At 34.0% G+C, this 19,557-nt stretch overlaps 1 protein-coding gene across 5 annotated transcripts in view; it reads right to left on the bottom strand.

Annotated features, from left to right (window-relative positions):
* Positions 1–4,289: 4,289 nt before the first annotated feature.
* LOC107873296 (UTP--glucose-1-phosphate uridylyltransferase 3, chloroplastic) overlaps positions 4,290–19,557 on the bottom strand; it is a 39,931-nt gene continuing 24,663 nt past the window's right edge. For 4 of the 5 annotated variants that reach the window (XM_016720084.2, XM_047414876.1, XM_016720083.2 and 1 more), the window contains 7 exons: positions 16,831–16,908; positions 16,550–16,645; positions 16,125–16,199; positions 15,957–16,048; positions 15,713–15,875; positions 15,251–15,311; positions 4,290–4,639 (listed from right to left, as the gene is read on the bottom strand). In XM_016720084.2, the coding sequence (XP_016575570.1) occupies positions 4,527–4,639; positions 15,251–15,311; positions 15,713–15,875; positions 15,957–16,048; positions 16,125–16,199; positions 16,550–16,645; positions 16,831–16,908 (678 nt within the window). In that variant the 3' untranslated portion in view covers positions 4,290–4,526. Of the gene's footprint in view, positions 4,640–15,250; positions 15,312–15,416; positions 15,462–15,712; positions 15,876–15,956; positions 16,049–16,124; positions 16,200–16,549; positions 16,646–16,830; positions 16,909–19,557 lie in introns of those variants that run through there. The other variant, XM_047414875.1, reaches the window with a different exon arrangement.

Genomic DNA, 19,557 nt, shown 5'->3' with positions numbered 1-19,557 from the left:
TGTGTTGGGTCAATATGTATCAAGTTAAAAAAAATAAAGAAAAATATATAGTAAAATTTTATTATTGTGAAAGATAAATATAATGCACTATCCAATAATGTTTAATAATATCATATTTTGCATATGCTAATATAGCATCTCGTATTTAATTAATATACTATTCCGGTGAATTATTGATGATTACTTTTGGATATGATAAAATTATATTAATTTTTATAGTAATAACATAATTAATCGCTCTTAATTAATTATTATGAGTCATCTAAGTATTAAGAAAATAAATAATATTTAATGAAGAATAAAATAGACATAAAATACTAAATTAACCCTTAATATTTTAAATTAAATTTTCGTCTTTCGAACGATGATTTTACTATATCACTCCTTATTATAAGTCATTTATGTATTAGAAAAATAAGAATAACAAAATGATATGTCAACATAAAATATTTGATTGACTATCAAAATTATATTAGTATCACGTAAATTGGGAAGGGACATAAGAAGATATAAAGCAACATATATTATTTGAAAATGAAATAAAAATTACTATAAATAACAATAATTAACAAAAAAAAAATTAAAAAATTGACTGATTTCTACTTCAGCTGCTTCAGTCGTGATTTTACTATATCACCCCTAATTAATTATTATGGTCATTTAAGCATTGTGCCACATAAGTTGAGATAGAAAAAATATTATAAATCACAATGATCAAAAATTTAAATTATTTAAAAAATATAATTGGTTGTCGTCGACACAAAATTCTGGACAAGGAGAGTAGCATATATGATTCAAAAATTACATAAAAAAGTATTATAAATTACAATTGTTAACAACTTAAAATATCTAAAAAAAAATTAATATGTTATATATTTCAAAAAAATTACATGAAAAATACTAGAAATCACAATAATTGCCAACTTAAAAAATTTAAAAGATATAAAATATTTGGTCGATTCTTGAAATTATATTAGTGTCACTGAAATTGGAATAGAAGAAAAGTATTATAAATCACAATAATTAAAAACTTAAATTATTTTTAAAATATAATTGACTATCAATGCCTCAATAATTTGGAAAAGAAAAGTAACGTATATTAATTTGAAAATTACATTAAAAAATATTATAAATTAAAATAGTTAACAACTTAAATTATCTAAATACATATTAAAATAACATATGTTGAACCCATGCTAGATTCTGAATGAATCCTAGAAAACATATGCAATTCTTTTATTAAAAAAATTTATTTAAATATATCAAGATTGAAAAAAAAAAAATATCTAAATATTGGGCCCGTGCTGACACGGACCATGCTCCTCTAGTATATATTAGAAACATTGGTTTAGACAAGTTAGTTTTTAGACATTGAATGAAAGGTTTAAGGGTATAATAGGCTTTAAAACATCTTGCAGAGTTAACTTACTGAGAAATGTTTTTCTTTTGTGCTTTATTTGTTGGACTTTATCAACAATTTTAGAGAAAGTTCATCCTTCTCTAATAAATTACCTTTCATGTCATGGAGACTATTAAATATGAGGGGGCCCATAGAATCATCTATTGTCATTTCTTCTATATAATATTCATTTGAATCCATAAAAGGTAAGTAATGTTCCCACAAAAAAATTCATTTTAATGTGAGAGTAAATATTTACTATTATTTATATTCAGTCTTTTACTCTCTTCTTTTCTTTTTATTTGTCATATGTTTATTTATGATAGTCAAATAATATGAATTGTGACCAACATTTTAAGATATGCTTTTTTCTTCGTATTGAAATGAGAAAAAATTGCAACTTAAAGGACTTTGCATAGTTTTTAAATATTCAACTTTTAATTTAAAATATTAAATTAATTTAATCTAAATTAACTTTATAAATTAGTCATTGACTCTTGAAAAGCAAAACATGAAATATGATAATTCATATTAAATATTTATAATTAAATACTAAAATTAAATCAATATCATATATTTCTTTTTATTTAGCTTTATGCTAAGAATATGATTTTTCTTTTTACTTATTTACTTTGGCAAATTAATAATACCTAACATTAATCCTATGATTAAGAAACTATAAAGTACTAATCATCAAATTTAAATTTCAAAATATGGAAATATTATTAGTAAGGAAAGTTTCTCATAAAAATTTTATTAAGACCTGTGTCAAGTCAAAGTGAACCAAATAAAAATGAAGTAAAGGAATATTTATTAAATCTAACGTAAACACCTAATAAAATGTTATCTTTGTGAGGGCTAACATAATTTACTATTAAATAACATCTAATAATTCACTATTCTTTTATATGTAAAAAAAAAATCATTTTATATTTGATTAAGTATGCTACTCCTATGAGTTATTGATTATTACTCTTGTTATCCTAATGTCTATTTTTACTTGTACTTTTCATTTTCATATATCTTTAATGTATTTTGAATTGTCAATTAGGTAACTTATAAAGTACTCATAATACTTTTTATGTGGTTACCAAATATATAAGTAATTTCATGAATTTCTGACCATTTACGGATTCTACTATCATATTCATCTAATTCTTTTCTCCATCATTTCATTAAAAAATAAAGGTATAATATTAGGCCCGTGCTATACGGCCAGAGCTACCTAGTATATATATATATATATATATATATATAGAGAGAGAGAGAGAGAGAGAGAAAATTCCTATTTAAAATTTGATTTAATTCCAAAAATACAAAGCAAACAATCATTATAAATAGAAAAAAGAAAAATCACATCCTTAAAGTTATGTGATTGGTAACTGCATGATGCCTCTAAGAGCTCCTCGCTCCAATTTTCCTTGTTCTCTTGTTTTATTAACTTATGATCATACTGTTTTTTAGTTTTTTAGTGATGTATTATTCATCCATCGGTCTCTAGAAATCAAAATCTTATGAATGTTTGCTTGACTTAACATGGAACGGATAAAAATCTGTGTCCTTAAGTTGAATTACCCGTACTTAAAAGATGAAAATGAAGTAACTTTCATTGGTTATTATCGAGTTTGCATGTAGATGCTTTTTTTTTTATATATATATGAAATAAAAGTTCATCATTTTATTGTATATTTTAAGTCTTTTTAATTAATAATTCTTGCAAAACCTTTTATCACATATTTCTTTTTTACCTATTATTTTATGGCCTTAAATTTTTTCATAATTTGAATTGTAAATATATATTGACGTCGTATCAAATTTTGTGTCAAAACATGACACTAATTCATAATCTTTGTACTTCTAACTTGATAATTTAAATTTTACGATTTTCCTCTTCTACGCTCGTTGGAGTAGACCTAATGTAGATTATATTCATCATCGGAGCAAATACGTATGTAGGATGAGGGTATACACGAGATTGTCTTTTTCCTAAATTCAGATACACCCGCTAAATATATTTTTATCGTCTTGCAATACTTTTACTCCTTAGTGATTTGTCTTGCCAAAGTACTGTAATACCTGCTAAAAAATTATGTGATTATTCTCGCCTATGCTCTGCAATATCTTTCCTCCTTGGTGATTATTGTTTGTTTAAGAATGCTAAAGACGAATTGTATCAAATGGTGATTGGATTGATTATGTTGGATGGTATGGACGAGACTTAATTTCAACTTATAGAAAAGATGAACTTAGATAGAAGGTTACGGAAGACTCAAATTAGGGTGTAAGACTTGTTAGATAGTTAAGTGTTGTCTTGCATATTCTTATTACTATTAACATCTGCGGTTAAATTGTTGATAATTATGTTACAAGTGATAACTATCATACTTATTATATCCAAGTGATCTTATAAAATTAAACTAGATACACACGTAAAGCATGTACCCCTAAATTAGTATATTAAAAAAATGGAGGCAAAGCCACTCATCACCCATTATGAGGATCATTTATGTTGTTTATCCAAATTTAACTCGAGAGATATTTTGTATAATTTTTCCTTATCCAAATTTAACTCGAGAGATAATTTGAATAATTTTTCCTTTAAAAAAACCCGAACCAACCCAGCCCATATACACCCCTATCTGCAACTTATTCGTTAGTTGAGTTGCTCCCTTTTTTCCTCAAAAATTAAAAAGCACTGCAACTTCAGTCCGAAGAGGAGGTTATTCCCAACTCCCATCAACCTAGAAATATAAAAGTAAACATTGATCCACGACCACGAGCATCTATCTTCAGAGAATCGATTTTGTTGCAGAAATTCAAAAAATATACAACACTGACCAGGAAACCTGTAGTGGAACTCGATTATTTACCTTATACAGAAGAAAAAAAGGAAATAAAATACACAACTGTAGTATTAAGGGTTGTCGAATTGTGATTGCACATGATTTACAACTAAATTACAAATAGTCTCAATTTTACTTGGTTTATTACATGGCATTAATACCCATTATCACAATACTGATGGAGAAGGAGTGGTTCAACTTTTGTTCAACCCAGCCTGAACTAGTTACAAGCCCCAATTGTGAACCATGATTCACAGAACTGGGTAAGGTATCTGTCAATCCTCCTATAACTCCACCAATTCCAACAGAACATGATTGCCCATTATCTTGTAATTCCAAAACCAGCTTCCAGACTCCATCAACTTATTCTCAATAGGTTTAAGTGCAACCGCTAAGTCTGAACAACAGGAACATAATTAGTAAACAAAACTCGGTATTTCAACCAAAAAGAAAAGGACACTTAATTTAAGCTAGTCAGCATCAAACTTTACCAACATAGGTGTACATGCATTCTCGAGCACAAATATGTTTAAATGGGAGGATGATATAAGAAACAAAGAAAATCTTATATCTATCGTTAACATTTAATCATTGAATGCACCCAAGAACAACAGATCACGTTTCCAACTTGATACGGGACAAATAGTCATCTTATCTTTTGATGACATCTTTGGACGCCAACATGTAGAGGCTCAAGACTTGGTCACCTCGAGAATACAAGAACATGCATGGAGGGCCCGTTTTGAGCATAACTTAAAGCAATCTCGCGTGTGGAAGATTGCTTGGAGCATTTAAGATTGAGGACTCACGGTTTTGGACCTTAATTAAGGGCATTTTGGACATTACACATGGTGTATTTACACACCATGGCCGCACCTATCATTAAGCGCAAAGTGGTCTTTGTCTTCTTTTGAAATACACTATAAATAGGTCATTTTAGCCCATTTCTTTGCAGATTTTGAATGATGAAGAATTGAAAAACATATTTTCTCTCTTTTGAGAGTGTAACATCCTTAGTTGTAGGGCTTGGAAAAGCCATCCTTAGCATAGGGCTTGGAAAAGCCAATATTGATCTTTGCTTGAAAACGGTAGATCTTGAGGTGAGTTCATTCCCTTGGTGGTCACCGTAAGAGTGTGGTTTTTATAATTAAATTTATTAGGGGTTTAGTGTATGATATACACTTGGTTTCTGATTCTTGTCATAATATTGGCCTCACTATCTATCCTTTACTTTTCTTGTTGTTATCTTGTGTAGTGGACTGTTTTTGGGTCCTTTTTGAATCCAAAAATTTATGTTCTTGTTGTCATCTTGTTCTTCACGTTTTGTGGCTGTTTTGGGTGTCAAATACACCATTGTTATCTCGTATTGTTGTTGTTGTAGTGAATCCGAGAGTGGTCTCCAAAAGGGTCCTCGGATCTTTAAGATTTGCGGACTATTTTGGAGTTGTTTCGTGTTTCCCTTGTCTTTCGCGTATCATTTGGTATCAAAGCCATCGTTGATTTGTTCTAACAAGATCAATCTTGGGCTTGAGACTTGAAAACTACAAAAAAAAAAAAAAAAAAAAAAAAAAAAAACTGAAAACTGAAATTTCCAGAAAATAGCAATCTGTCCGTGTTTGTGTTCTTGACCAAAATTGTGTTCTTGTCGTGTCTTGGCCGAGATTTGTTTGTTGTATGTCTAGATCTAGTAGTGTTCTTGTTTGTTTTGTTGTTTCTAGTGTTAGTTTTCTTGTCCACTAACACTTTGAGTCTAGATCTAAACTTGAGCTTGAACTTGTTGAAAGTTGTTGTGAACATAAGCTTGGCCAATTGTTGTTGTTCTTGTTTTTATGGATTTGAAGTTGGCCGTGTTGATGTTGTTGTTATAGCTTGGCCGAAGGTGACCTTGTAGTTGAGTGTTGGACTTCTTGTTGTCGTTCTTGAAACATTGTTGTTGGGTTCTTGTTGTTCTTCACCCTTTCATCTTTTGTTAACACAAGAAAAGTGAACTTTAAATCTACAAAAGGTGAAAGAAAAGTTGTAGTAGTTGTTGGTGAAAGGACTAGTTCACATCACTAATAGACTTGACATCAACTTTTTCAACCATTTTTCCATATTTCATGTGGAACTAGTACAAGTCAAATCTCACCTTTTGAGTTGAATTTGAAAAGAGTTACAAGACTTGTTCTTTCCCTCCAAATACCAATTGTCTTCCATTCCAAAATTATAAGGAATAAAAATTTCAAGAATGGTGATTAAAACTTGATAAAACCGAACCAATACGTGGTTGCCACGTCATCACTGCTACTGTTCACACAATATTTTCGAGCTCAATTTAGATTCTTAGTTTCATTTTTACTGTCCCTTAGTTTCGTTGTTGGTTCTAATACTAATTAGCAACTAGTAATCACCTACTTAGTTGTAGATTAGTTGTTGAGTCCGTTTCTTTCGTGTCTTCGTTATTTATGTGCTTTTCTTATTTTTTAACTCGTCGTAACTTCTTTGTTTCAAGTTCGTAAGTAGATTTTGTTTTGTGTCTTGAGTCGATCAAACAAGAATCTATTCCGGCCGCCAAGTAGAATTGACATCTTATTGACTACCGGAATATAAACAACTTTCAATATTCGCCGCTCCAAATTGTGGGGATCACAAAAGTGAGTGAATACAAGTGTTGGTGAGGAGCTTTTACTACTAATCTTGTTTGTTCATTTTGTAGGTTTAAAAGGTAATATAAGGGGAACATGTCTTCGATAGCCGGGGATTATTGTGACAACAACATGGGAGACTATGATTGTAGTGAGAGGTTTTATGGCTACAAAGTTGAGGGAGATTGCGGAGGCTATGAAAATAGTGAAAGTTACTGTTTTGAGGGAGAAAATGAGGTGAATGAAGTGCCTAGTGCTTATGGTGACTTTGGAGATGATGTAGGACCTCGTGATGGATCTTATGATGAAGTTAGGACATGTGAGGAGTCTTGTACTCCCCACTCCAAACGAAAGGGTTATCCCTTTCGTTCGCAAACCTTATGAAGATTCATATTCTCCACCTTGTAGTACTTCTTATCAAGGTCGATATAGTGTGAATGGTTATACTAGCTATAGTGTAGGTTGTCCAATGAGAAGAAGAGGGTATGCATCTCCAAAACCGAGGGGTACTCATGTGCTTTATCCGAGAAGGAGTGTACACTCCGGAAAGGTGACCATTTGTGGGATACCGGGCTGCCTCGTTGTGTTAAATGATACGTACTATAGAAACTACATTGTTCCATCCATGGTTGATTACTAGGGGTTATTTTGCGAGCCTTTACTTGTTCCATACTTCTTGGACAGGTTTAAGGTTATCGAGAGGGTAAAAGTTGTCTTCTCCCAATTTAATTACCATGAGGAGGTGTGGTGTGATGTTTTTCCCATAACCTATCGTCATGTGAGCTTGGGCGCCGATTGGTTTGCACAACATAAAGTTCCAAATATGCAAAATTGGCCTAATATTGTAAGAGACCGATGGGGAAATTGCCTCGATTCGTACATTCTGCCCGGGCCGCAAAAAGAAGTTCCTACCTACTCCAATTCAAATTATTATGAGAGAGAAAAGATTGAGAGGAGTAAGGGAGTGAAAGGTGGTAATCCAAGAGTGGAAAAAGGAGAGGTTGTGTTGAGCGAAGTGAGGGAATTACCACCAAACCGTGCTAACTTTGGTTCTCCTTCTATTTCTATGAACATTTGTGTAGGTACCAACATGGCAAGCGAAGGCGACCAATGTCAAAAGGAAGTTGCTGCCTAAGTTTATGGAGGACCTTCACCTCACGGCAAGAAAGAGTCCAGTCAAGATCTTCAAGGTAAAATAGCTAACTCTTACACTTTCATGCATGTGAATGATAATTGTATGGCCAGTAATCCATTGAGTGTGAGTAGTAGCTTACTTATTTATGAGTCTAATGATTCATTGCCTTTTGTTGATGATGTACATATTGTGAGTGTGGATGCACTAGTTGATCCTATTGATGATGAAATTGACTCCTCTTGTGAGATCGATTTATGTCCACCTAGCGTTGAAGCCTATATGTTGAATGGAAGTACATCGTCTTGTGTAATGGGTGTTGATCAACTTGTTTGTGAAAACTGTCCACCACTTGAGTGTGTGTGTGATGTGCTTAATAGGACTCAAGTGAGTGAAGTATTTGAAAATGTTGGTCAACAAAGTGAGAATGAACCCGAGAGCTCTTCTTGAGGTAATATTGTGTTTGAAACATCCTTGAAACTTGATATTGATCATTTAGAGAGTGAGGAACTTGCTTGTTCCAAATCTGTCCGTGAGGTAGATCACACTCTTTTTAGGTATAATGTCTTGTTTGAAGATGATTTAAACACTCCTAATGAACCTAGTAGTGAAAATGATGGTATAGCTTGCCTTGGAAGCTATAGCTATATGCTAACCCACTATGGTGTGACAACATTCCTCTTAAAGAGTGAAATCTCTTCTTGAAAGATGAGAGTACTCTTAAGGGTAAGCAATGTGTAGTTGAGGAAGCTACTTCTTCTTCTACTTTGGCCAATTTCATTGTTGAGAGTACTCATGGTGATTATTGGGAAACTAGTAGTGAGTACACACATGAGAGCACCTTAGTAGAAGTCGATTTGAGTGATACCTTTCCTTACTCTCTATTTTCTTTGGATGATATGTATGTTATTGTAGAGAGTATGTCGTTTAGTTTGGGTGTAGACCACGGGAAAGGGAAGTGTTGTCGAGACCCGTGTCTATGGCCACTTTTCCCATTTAACCCCGGTGCCAAATTTAGAAATGGTGATGTTGGTGCACCAAACTTTTTGCTTGGTATACATGACAAGCAAAGTGTCACTCTTGATGTATCCTATAACCAAATCCTTTGTACATCTTTTATTGAGTTTTTAATATTCCTTTCAAAGGATTCTTGGTTATATTGCAAATATGTGCAACCTTAGCATATTGAGATGATTTGTTATGCTAACCCTAACCCTCATGCCATGAGGAGTTTGTATTTGTTTGTCCTCTCTTCGGTTTTGCAAGGTTTGGATTTGAGGTCGAATCCTTTTCAAGAAAGGGAGGATGACGCGGGACAAATGGCCATCTTATCTTTTGATGACATCTTTGGAGGCCAAAATATAGAGGCTCAAGACTTGGTCACCTCGAGAATACAAGAACATGCATGGAGGACCCGTTTTGAGCATAACTTAAAGCAATCTCGCGTGTGGAAGATTGCTGGGAGCATTTAAGATTGAGGACTCACGTTTTTGGACCTTAATTAAGGACATTTTGGACATTACACATGGTGTATTTACACACCATGGCCGCACCTATCATTAAGGGCAAAGTGGTCTTTTTGTCTTCTTTTGAAATACACTATAAATAGGTCATTTTAGCTCATTTCTTTGCAGATTTTGAATGATGAAGAATTGAAAGACATATTTTCTCTCTTTTGAGAGTGTAACACCCTTAGTTGTAAGGCTTGGAAAAGCAATCCTTAGCATAGGGCTTGGAAAAGCCAATATTGATCTTCGCTTGGAAACGGTAGATCTTGAGGTGAGTTCATTCCCTTGGTGGTCACCGTAAGAGTGTGGTTTTTATAATTAAATTTATTAGGGGTTTAATGTATGATATACACTTGGTTTCTTATTCTTGTCATAATATTGGCCTCACTATCTATCTTTTACTTTTCTTCTTGTTATCTTGTATAGTGGACTGTTTTTGGGTCCTTTTTGAATCCAAAAATTTATGTTCTTGTTGTCATCTTGTTCTTCACGTTTTGTGGTTGTTTTGGGTGTCAAATACACCATTGTTATCTCGTATTGTTGCTGTTGTAGTGAATCCGAGAGTGGTCTCCAAAAGGGTCCTCGGATCCTTAAGATTTGCGGACTGTTTTGGAGTTGTCTCGTGTTTCCCTTGTCTTTCGCGTATCACAACTTCTCTGTAGATGGGAATCCTCACCCAATTGGAAATCAAAAGGTTTTCTGGGAAGTGGACTATATATATATCACCAAGATCATTTTCCAACTTAAGCCTACTGCCCCAGGAAACTTGCATTTATTCAAGCTTCCTTTCTCAAACCCTGTCAGACTGACCTTTATTTACCCCGCATGTAACTGCAGCTATTACTGAAAGGCCTTGTAGAATCCAGGTACATGTATACTCTGCCAGTATGACCTTTATTTAACCCACGCTTTTGTGGTAGAGAATGTATCTATACTAATATCTGTATATACAATGTAATTACTACCACTATGTTACTAAAGTTTGGTAAATATACCTGGGTTCTACAAGACCTTTCGGTAATAAATGCAGGTACACATATACGCTGGCAGGTATATCGGTGCGACATCTTTTCTAATAGTTTAACAAATACCTCACTAAGAAGAGGATGCTAAGGTGAAAATATGTTTGGTAAATATACCTGGTTTATACAAGGCCTTTCGGTAATAAATGCAGGTACACATATACCCTGGCAGGTATATTGGTGCAACATCTTTTCTAATAGTTTAGCAAATACCTCACTAAGAAGAAGATGCTAAGGTGAAAATATGCAAAGAATAACTCTATTGAGAAAAGTATGTAGAAATTACTTCCAAGTGTCCAGAAGCGCAATATCATTACTAGATAATTTAGATATGAGAATGTCTCTATATTTAAATAACGTAGATATGGGAATATCCTCAAATCCCCACAATTAGGCCGCTCGAATGTTGTGTAATATTCTTATTAGTTTCCTTATTTACATTCTCCGTAACACTATTTAATCTCACTAGCTTGAGGGAATCAAGACATTCTTAAATTCTCTTTTCTCCCTCTAATTTCTCATGGTATCAGAGCACTCATTTTTCTTCTTTTTCTCAACAGATTCTGCAAAACAGAACCACAGAAACAAAAAAAAAATCTACAAAACAGAGTAGCAGAAACAGATTCTATTCTTGGAAAAAAATAATCTCTGTCAATTTTTTGTTACACCTGCTTTATACATCTTTTTGGTCATAAATCATGCCTCCACACGATAATGACCACCCTAGATATACAACAAATGTCGCTCATAACGGAAATGGTATATTGCCCACGCCTGGTTTCAAGGATGAATCATCTATTCTATAACTTTAACTGCAGTAGACTATATTGACTACCTACTGTACCAAACATCAAGGCAACAATCATCAAATTCATGAGCTACTTGACAATGCAACCTGGTAACTCTTTTGCTTATGTCAAGTAGTCTTCATCTCAGGAACAATGGATTCTTGATTCTGGTGCTTCAGACCATATTTCTAGTAACAAAAATACTCTCCTCTTACTAACCCTTCTATACTCTCCATTGTGACTTCGGCTAATGGATCAAAACTGTAGTAAAAGGGATATAGCTCACCCCCTGCCTTCCATGTCTTTAAGATCAATTCTTTTTGCACTTGAATGTCCGCATAATCTTATTTCCACTAGCAAATTAACCAAAAACCAGAAATGTGTTATAACCTTCCTTGATGATTTTGTTATTCTCCAGGATCGAAACACGAGACAAATAATTGGAAAAGGACATGAGTCATAGGGATTGTACTTGCTATCCACCTAACAACTACATATTGGTTTCACTTCCACTACTTCCATTGAATTGCTCCATAATCAACTAGGTCATCTCAGTCTCTTGAAACTCCAGAAAATGTTTCCCAGGTTATCTAATCTATCTTTGTTAGAATGTGAATAGTGTCAGCTTGGGAAGCACACTCATTCCTTTTTCCCAAAGCGCATCAATAATAAGGGCCACCTCTATGTTTGAAATTGTTCATTCTTATATATGGGATCCAAGTCGTGTCCGTTCTTCCTTGGGTTTTCATTATTTTTGTGACTTTCATTAATGACTATTCTCGATGCACGTGGTTATTCTTAATGAAAAATAAATCTGAGTTATTGTCCATCTTTCAGAAATTTTGGGTTGAAATTCGCAATCAATTTGGTACTGCCGTTAAAAAGCTAATCAGTGATGATACCAGATAATATTGCTACCCTTTTCTCTTCTTTTATGTCATCTCATGGCATATTGCACTTGTCTTCTTTTGCATATACTCCTCAATAAAACAGAGTTGTTGAGCGTAATAACAGACATCTAAATGAAACAACTACGACATTGCTTATCCACAATCATGTCCTTTGCGTTTTAGGGGTGATGTCGTTATTACTATTTGTTATTTACTCATCGTATGCCTTCTTCTGTATGTCCTTTACGTTTTTGGGGTGATGCCGTTATTACTGTCTGTTATTTAATCATCGTACGTCATTATTATTGTCTGTTATTTAATCATCATATTGCACTTGCCTTTTTGTGCATATACTTCTCAACAAAATGGAGTTGTTGAGCGTAAGAACAAACATCTAATTGAAACAGCTACGACATTGCTTATTCACAATAATGTCCTTTACGTTTTTGGGGTGATGTTGTTATTACTGTTTGTTATTTAATCATCATATGCCTTCTTTTGTTTTGCAGTGCAAGAGTCCATACTCAATCCTCTTATCCAGACCATAATTTGTTTCGCCTTCCTCCATGTGTGTTTGGTTGCCCTTGTTTTATTCATAACCTTACCCCTCGAAAAGACAAACTTCAACACAAGGCTTTTAAATATATCTTTCTTGAATTCTCGTCTATGAAAAAGTTACAAATGCTTTGACCCCTCCACTAATAAGTACTTGATCTCAGTAGATGTTACCTTCTTTGAGTTTTCTTCGTATTTTTCTCCTAATACGAAAAATTAAAAGACCATATCAACCGTTCTTCCAATTCCAACTATTCCACCCCCTACTTCACCTCATTCTCTTAAGGTCTATTCTCGACGACCCTAGCATCCTCCCGAGCCTGCTAATCCAGTTAGTATTTCCAACTTTGATATAGGTACACAAAATATAACAATGTCTCCTGCTCCGGTCGAGCACTCATTAGATGATCTTCCCATTGCTCTTTGCAAAGGTACTGGAACTACTGCAATTAACCTTCTATTTATACTTACTTAAGCTATCATCGTTTATCACCTTCATATCATGCCTTTATTACTAGCTTATCCACTGTCAAAGTTTCTAAGACTATGGCAGATACATTGGTTCATCCAGGTTAGCATTAAGCTATAATTGAAGAAATGACTGTTTTGCGTGATAATGGTACTTGGGAGCTTATTCCTTTACCAAAAGGTAAAACCACGGTTGGTTGTCGTTGGGTATTCACAGTTAAAGTAGGTTCAGATGGAGCTATTGATCGTCTCAAAGCGAGACTAGTTGCTAAGGGATACACTTAGATTTATGGCATTGACTATGGAGATACTTCCTCATTGGTTGCCAGATGGCTTCAGTTCGTCTTCTCATATCTATGGCAGCAATAAAACATTAGCCCATTTTCAAGCTAGACATAAAAAACGTATTCCTTCACGGAGAATTTGCCGAAGAGGTTTATATGGAGCAATCACCAGGATTTGTTGCTCAGGGAGGGAGACTGGACTAGTATGTAGACTTCGCCGATGTCTTTATGATCTCAAGCAATCTTCTAGAGTATGATTTGGTCATTTTCAAGTTGTTGTCCAAGAGTTTGGAATGATTCGAATAAAAGTTGATCACTCCATTTTTTACAGTCATTCATTCATCTCATGGCAAACGTATCTTTTTAATTGTTTATGCTGATGATATTGTTATCACAAGTGATGATCATGAAGGTATTTCTCAACTCAAACAACACCTTTCAAACATATGGACACTCCCAGGGATCCAAATACTAAGCTTATTCCTGGACAAGGAAGCCTCTAAAAGATCGTAGCAGATATCGGAGACTTGTTGGCAAACTTAACTACTTTACGATCACATGGCCAGACATTTCATTTGTTGTTAGTATAGTTAGCCAATTTCTACAATCACCTTGTGATAGTCACTGAAATGCAGTGATTCGCATTCTGTGATGTATCAAAAGCTCTCCCTGACAAGGTTTATTGTAGAAAGACAAGGGGCACACCGACACTGTTGGGTATTCTAATGCAAATTGGGTTGGGTCTCCTTCTGATAGGTGGTCCACTTCAGGTTATCCTAGAAAAGTAAAAAAAGCAAGATGTTGTGGCTAGATCAAGTGTAGAGGTGGAGTATCAAGCTATGGAATTGGCTACGTGTGAGCTTATATGGTTGAGAAAACTTCTCCAAGAATTGAAGATGGAAGTTGAACTGATGAAATTGATTTGTGATAACCAAGCTACACTACACATCGCTTCTAATATTGTATTTCATGAAAGAATGAAGCACATTAAGATAGATTGTCACTTCATTCGAGAGAAGATAGAGTCGGGATATATCTCCATAAGTTTTGTCAACTCGAAAGATCAACTGGCGGATATTTTCAAAAAATCACTCTGAAGATCCAGAGATGACTATATTTGTGGCAAGCTAAGAGCATATGACTTATACACTCCAGCTTGAGGGAGAGTGTTAAATATGATATCATTACTAGATAATTTACATATGAGAATATCTCTATATTTAAATAATGTAGATGTGGGAATATCCTCAAATCCCCATAAATAGGCACCTAGAATATTGTGTAATATTCTTATTAGTTTCCTTCCTTGTTTACATTCTCTATAACACTATTTAATCCAACTAGCTTGAGGGAATAATCAAGCCACAAATTTTCAAATTCTCCTCCCTCTAATTTCTCAACCTGTACAACAAGGCTTGTTAGATTTGATTTATCAAAATCGTTTTTATTATTTAAAAAGTAATAAGTCGAAAATTGGTAAAATGTAGTTAGTTATTAAAGTGATTTTTGTACAATAGCAAGACGAAAGTTTGCTTCATCTAAGGTAGTGGCATGGACTACGTACACTTACACTCCCCAGACACACTTTGTGGGAATACACGGGGTATGTTGTTGTTGTTGTAGCGGGACAGTTTAATGCCACCATTAATCAATATGAAATGCCTCTGTATAAATATGTGTCTAACACGATCATGAAAAAGTAAACCAGGCATATATTAGATCAAATCTTCCAGAAACCTGAATCTCCTGTTGTTATATTCATTTTGTAACCATCTGGAACTTCAAAAACATGATTACCCTGCATTCAAAAAAACAAGATAAAGGAGCATTTCAGCATCTCATAAAACAAAAAAGCACAGTAAGACCAAATCATAAATAATAAGGAAATATGTAAGCCATATACTTCAAGTTCCTTCTAACAGAAACACCAAACCACGGTAGCATGACCCTGGGAAAAGGAAATTGTCAGTATCGCTGACATTATCTTTCCCTGTAGCTTGTTTATTTACTTTTAACAAACCCTCCCTCTTCCAAGGGCAATCTGGGACTGAAAACTATAAAATACAACTTAATACAGTCATATTTGCATAAGTTAGTGATAACTTACCAATACGGTCATATTTGCAAAGTACAACAAGAATTCACAACTGCATTTTTGCATACTCAAATGGTAATCATACAGTCTAAAGTTAGGCAAACCTGCAATATAACATCTACTGCTTCAAATTCTGCATTTCCGTGAAGTATCACCTTTACTGCCTCAAACCGCTGCACATCGTGCTTCCAGTATAAATTTTCCCTTGCATTCCAATCAATTCCATCATTCAATATCTTGACATTCTCCAGCTTACATCTCCCACACCTACATAATGGATTTTATCATTAAATGGACATCTTCCAAACTAGTACGTTCAAGAATCAAACAACCAGGTGGACTCGTTACCTTTTCCCATACTGAAGAATGGTTTCACCATTTTCATCAATCCTAGTTGAACCTAGAACATTCTCAGCTAAAATGATCAAACTCCCATCAAGCTGAAAAACAAAGCCAAGAAAATCGGTCAGAATGAGCAAAAAAGGATGGCCTGCTTCAGGAACCAAGAATCCTAACCTGCACATCTCTCCACAAGAACTCAGCGACCTCTATTTGCAACTCTGAACCCCTAGAGATGGAACCTTGATGGAACTAAGAGAGACAGAGAAAAAGAAACGGTTACAACATCAAGATAGTATAGCATGCCGGCTCCGAAACAATCAAGGACGGACAAAGAGTATATAACTATATTTCCAACTTGAACAATGTAAATTGATTAATTATGCTCTCAGCACTTTGATGAAGGTAGAAGATGGCCTGGGAAGAACACAGTAGTATGTCCGATGGTAAATAAGGTCCATACATCAATTTTCAAATTATAGTCACAGCTCCATGTTTTTAAGGGTTCCAGAGCAAAATTCAAGATATGAGGGAGAACTGCAGTATGTTAAAACAATGCAAGTCAATGAAACACTTTAACAGAAAGGCAATTGTTGGATTACCTTCTGTCTAGTTACTTCCCAAAGGGGACCTAGAGCAGGATGGAGAAGAATTAGAAATGGAGGCCCAGAGTCAACATACATTTCGTTACCTTCGATCTGTTGATACATAAAAAGAGTATAAAGAAGGATACTAACTTGAAAAAAAAAACAGGGTACTCTGGGGAATCAGACTGGAACAAATTGATCACTAATAGTCGCACACTAACCAAGTTCAAGTAACTAGGTAATAGTACTTCAAGAGCGGCACACACAAATAGCGAAAGTTTAGCCCAAGAATATACCTTAGGAAGTTTTATCTCACAGTGAGAGAGAATATCATAGGCATTACGAATTATATCCAACAGCGATCCATCGGGAGTCTGCAAAGAACAATTTCGATTCCAATGAGTTGTAATAATTGTGAGAAATATTGGACAAAAATATTACTTTTTGAAACAGGTAACATTATTGGAGAAAAATATTATTGAATTATTGTATCAATAATTTATTACATTGAGATTTTATTTACAGACACTACATTTGACTCCTTTTCCAATTAGGATAGTAAATTACAATCTTTTTCCAAGTAAAATTCTATATACTATTCCTACTCCAATTTCAACACTCCCCCTCAAGCTTGTGCATACAGGTCAATGTGTATCGTGCTTGTTATAGATGTAATTAATGCAAAGACTAGTGAGGGACTTGGTGAAGATATCTACAAGAAAACTGGTAAGGACTGCTCTGGACGTCTGGAAGACCTCAGTTAAAAAGGAACAAACTAAAAAAGTGGTCGGAAAAGCTATAACCTTTTCCCAAAAGTCGATCTATCGCTGAAAAACTGCCGGAAACTAGTACAAAATATATAGGTCATCTGGAAATCAAGAAATGAGTAGATCTTGAACAAGAAAGTCATCAAAAAACTGGTCAGAACATGCTCACGAGTCGGATAATTAGATTTGACGGCTGAAAGGTGGTCAAAATCTGAGAAAAATTATAAAGGTAAGGTTGGAATGATGGCACGACTCTATTAAAAAAAAAATTATATAGGTAGGATCGGAATGATGGCACGATCCTACTGAAAAAGAGAAATTATATGGATAGAATTAGAATGATGGAGAAGAGAAATTGCTGAACTTTTCAAACCAGGCTCAAGGAGACTGTTTACCATAGAATTATAAGGTTAGGGTCAGAATGATGACACGACCCTACTGAAAAAGAAAAATTATATGAGTAGGGTAGAATAATGGCATGACCATACTAGAAAAGAGAAATTATATAGGTAGGATCGAAATCATGGCACGCCCCTACGCAAATCAAATCTGAAGAATCATTGGAAAGACGCACGATGCTATGCAACTCAAATATGAGAAAGTAGTCCAAAAAGATACACGATACTCTGCAAAGAAAATATGAGAGAGTAGTCCGAAGAAATGCACAATGTCACACAAATCAGATATGAGAAAGTAGTCACCGAAAAGATGAACGGTGCTGCCAAATCAGATATGAGAAGGTAGTCACTGAAAAGATGCATGATGCTACACAAATTAGATATGGGAAGCAAGAACGGTGACCCAACTTTTGCTAACTTGATCATTAGTCAGACCGGCAGAGACAGGCGACATATATGGGTAATAGCTGCCCGCCGGCAGCAGAAACTCTTTGATTCTCTACCAAGACCATAGAGACCGATACTATGTGAGAAATATCAGAGAAAAATATTATTGAATTGTTGTATAACATTGACACTCTATTTATACACACTACATTATACTCCTTTTTCAACTATACATTATAATCTTTTTCCAACTAGGATTCTATATACTATTTATATTTACTCCAATTCTAACAATAATACTTTTGATCTCATCTTATTTTTTAAAAAGTAAAAACGGTCGTTATATTACATAATCTCCAAAATTGTGATGTTAAGCTTTGGTATTTGGGTCTCAGCATCAGAAATATATTTCCATTATTTTATTTTCCCCTCAACTGTAAATAAGTTCATATAATTTGATAAAGAGTTAATTGTATTCGGTCTCCATTACCTTTGATTCGAATATTTCTTCTTTGGGGGGTCCATAATTATTTGTTACTTCACTAGGAAAAAAAATATTTAAACACATTTAGTGAATCAAATATTTAAGTTGACATTTGGACATAGATGTTTTCTGCAAATCAAACTTCCAAATGGTCCTTTTAATTTCAACTTAAACCAAATATTGTTCAAATGGGCATAAACAATCTGAATGATTTAAAAAACAAAATGAACAACAAAAAATGCAAGGGTTGTTGATAATATCAACCATTAACAAGTTAGTCAAACATTTAGTAGAGTACAACACATGCAATCTTTGCCCAAAATTAACTTTTTCAGGGAGGGAACATTTATTTATTTATGTTATGTTCACAACAAGCTCCTTCTGGTCTGGTTCTTTTTCTTAGACCAAATATATGAAGATACTTTGGGTGTTGCATGGTGGCAACCCTTGATCAGATGACCTCTGGCTCTACTATGTTAGATAGTGGGATCCTTACATCTACTAGCTTAAATTTGATATCACATTTCAATTGTGGTAAAAAGACCTTCAACTTTTAGAAAAGGGACGCTTTTATTTATTATTTATTAGGTTCAGAATTTGTATATCAGGGGAAAACATGTTTATGTGTTAGGATATACTATAAACCATGAGTTTTGATATAGTATTATTTATTGAACAATTGTTTATTTATTTACTCAATTCAATAAATTGTTACATTAAATAGATCATTGTCATATATGTGTCGTCAGCTTATATAGCAGATGATTTGGTGTATAGAGTTTAAGTTTATACGGAGAAGATTAAATCATCGATTCATAAGTTAAAGTTATTGTTCACAATTGTAAATGAAAATTTGGACAAACCACCAGAATGATTGTAGCACGGGATTAAATGTAATTTATCTTAATTACGAGAATGGTATAGTTCTAACTTCTCATGCTAGTACAATTTGTATGTATTGTACAGGTTCGAGTAGAGGTAGTTGTT

The sequence above is a fragment of the Capsicum annuum genome, chromosome 6 (assembly GCF_002878395.1).
Source record: "Capsicum annuum cultivar UCD-10X-F1 chromosome 6, UCD10Xv1.1, whole genome shotgun sequence".
Classification (NCBI taxonomy): domain Eukaryota; kingdom Viridiplantae; phylum Streptophyta; class Magnoliopsida; order Solanales; family Solanaceae; genus Capsicum; species Capsicum annuum.
Note: the sequence above shows the minus strand (reverse complement) of the source record. Positions and strands in the feature narration are given on the sequence as shown.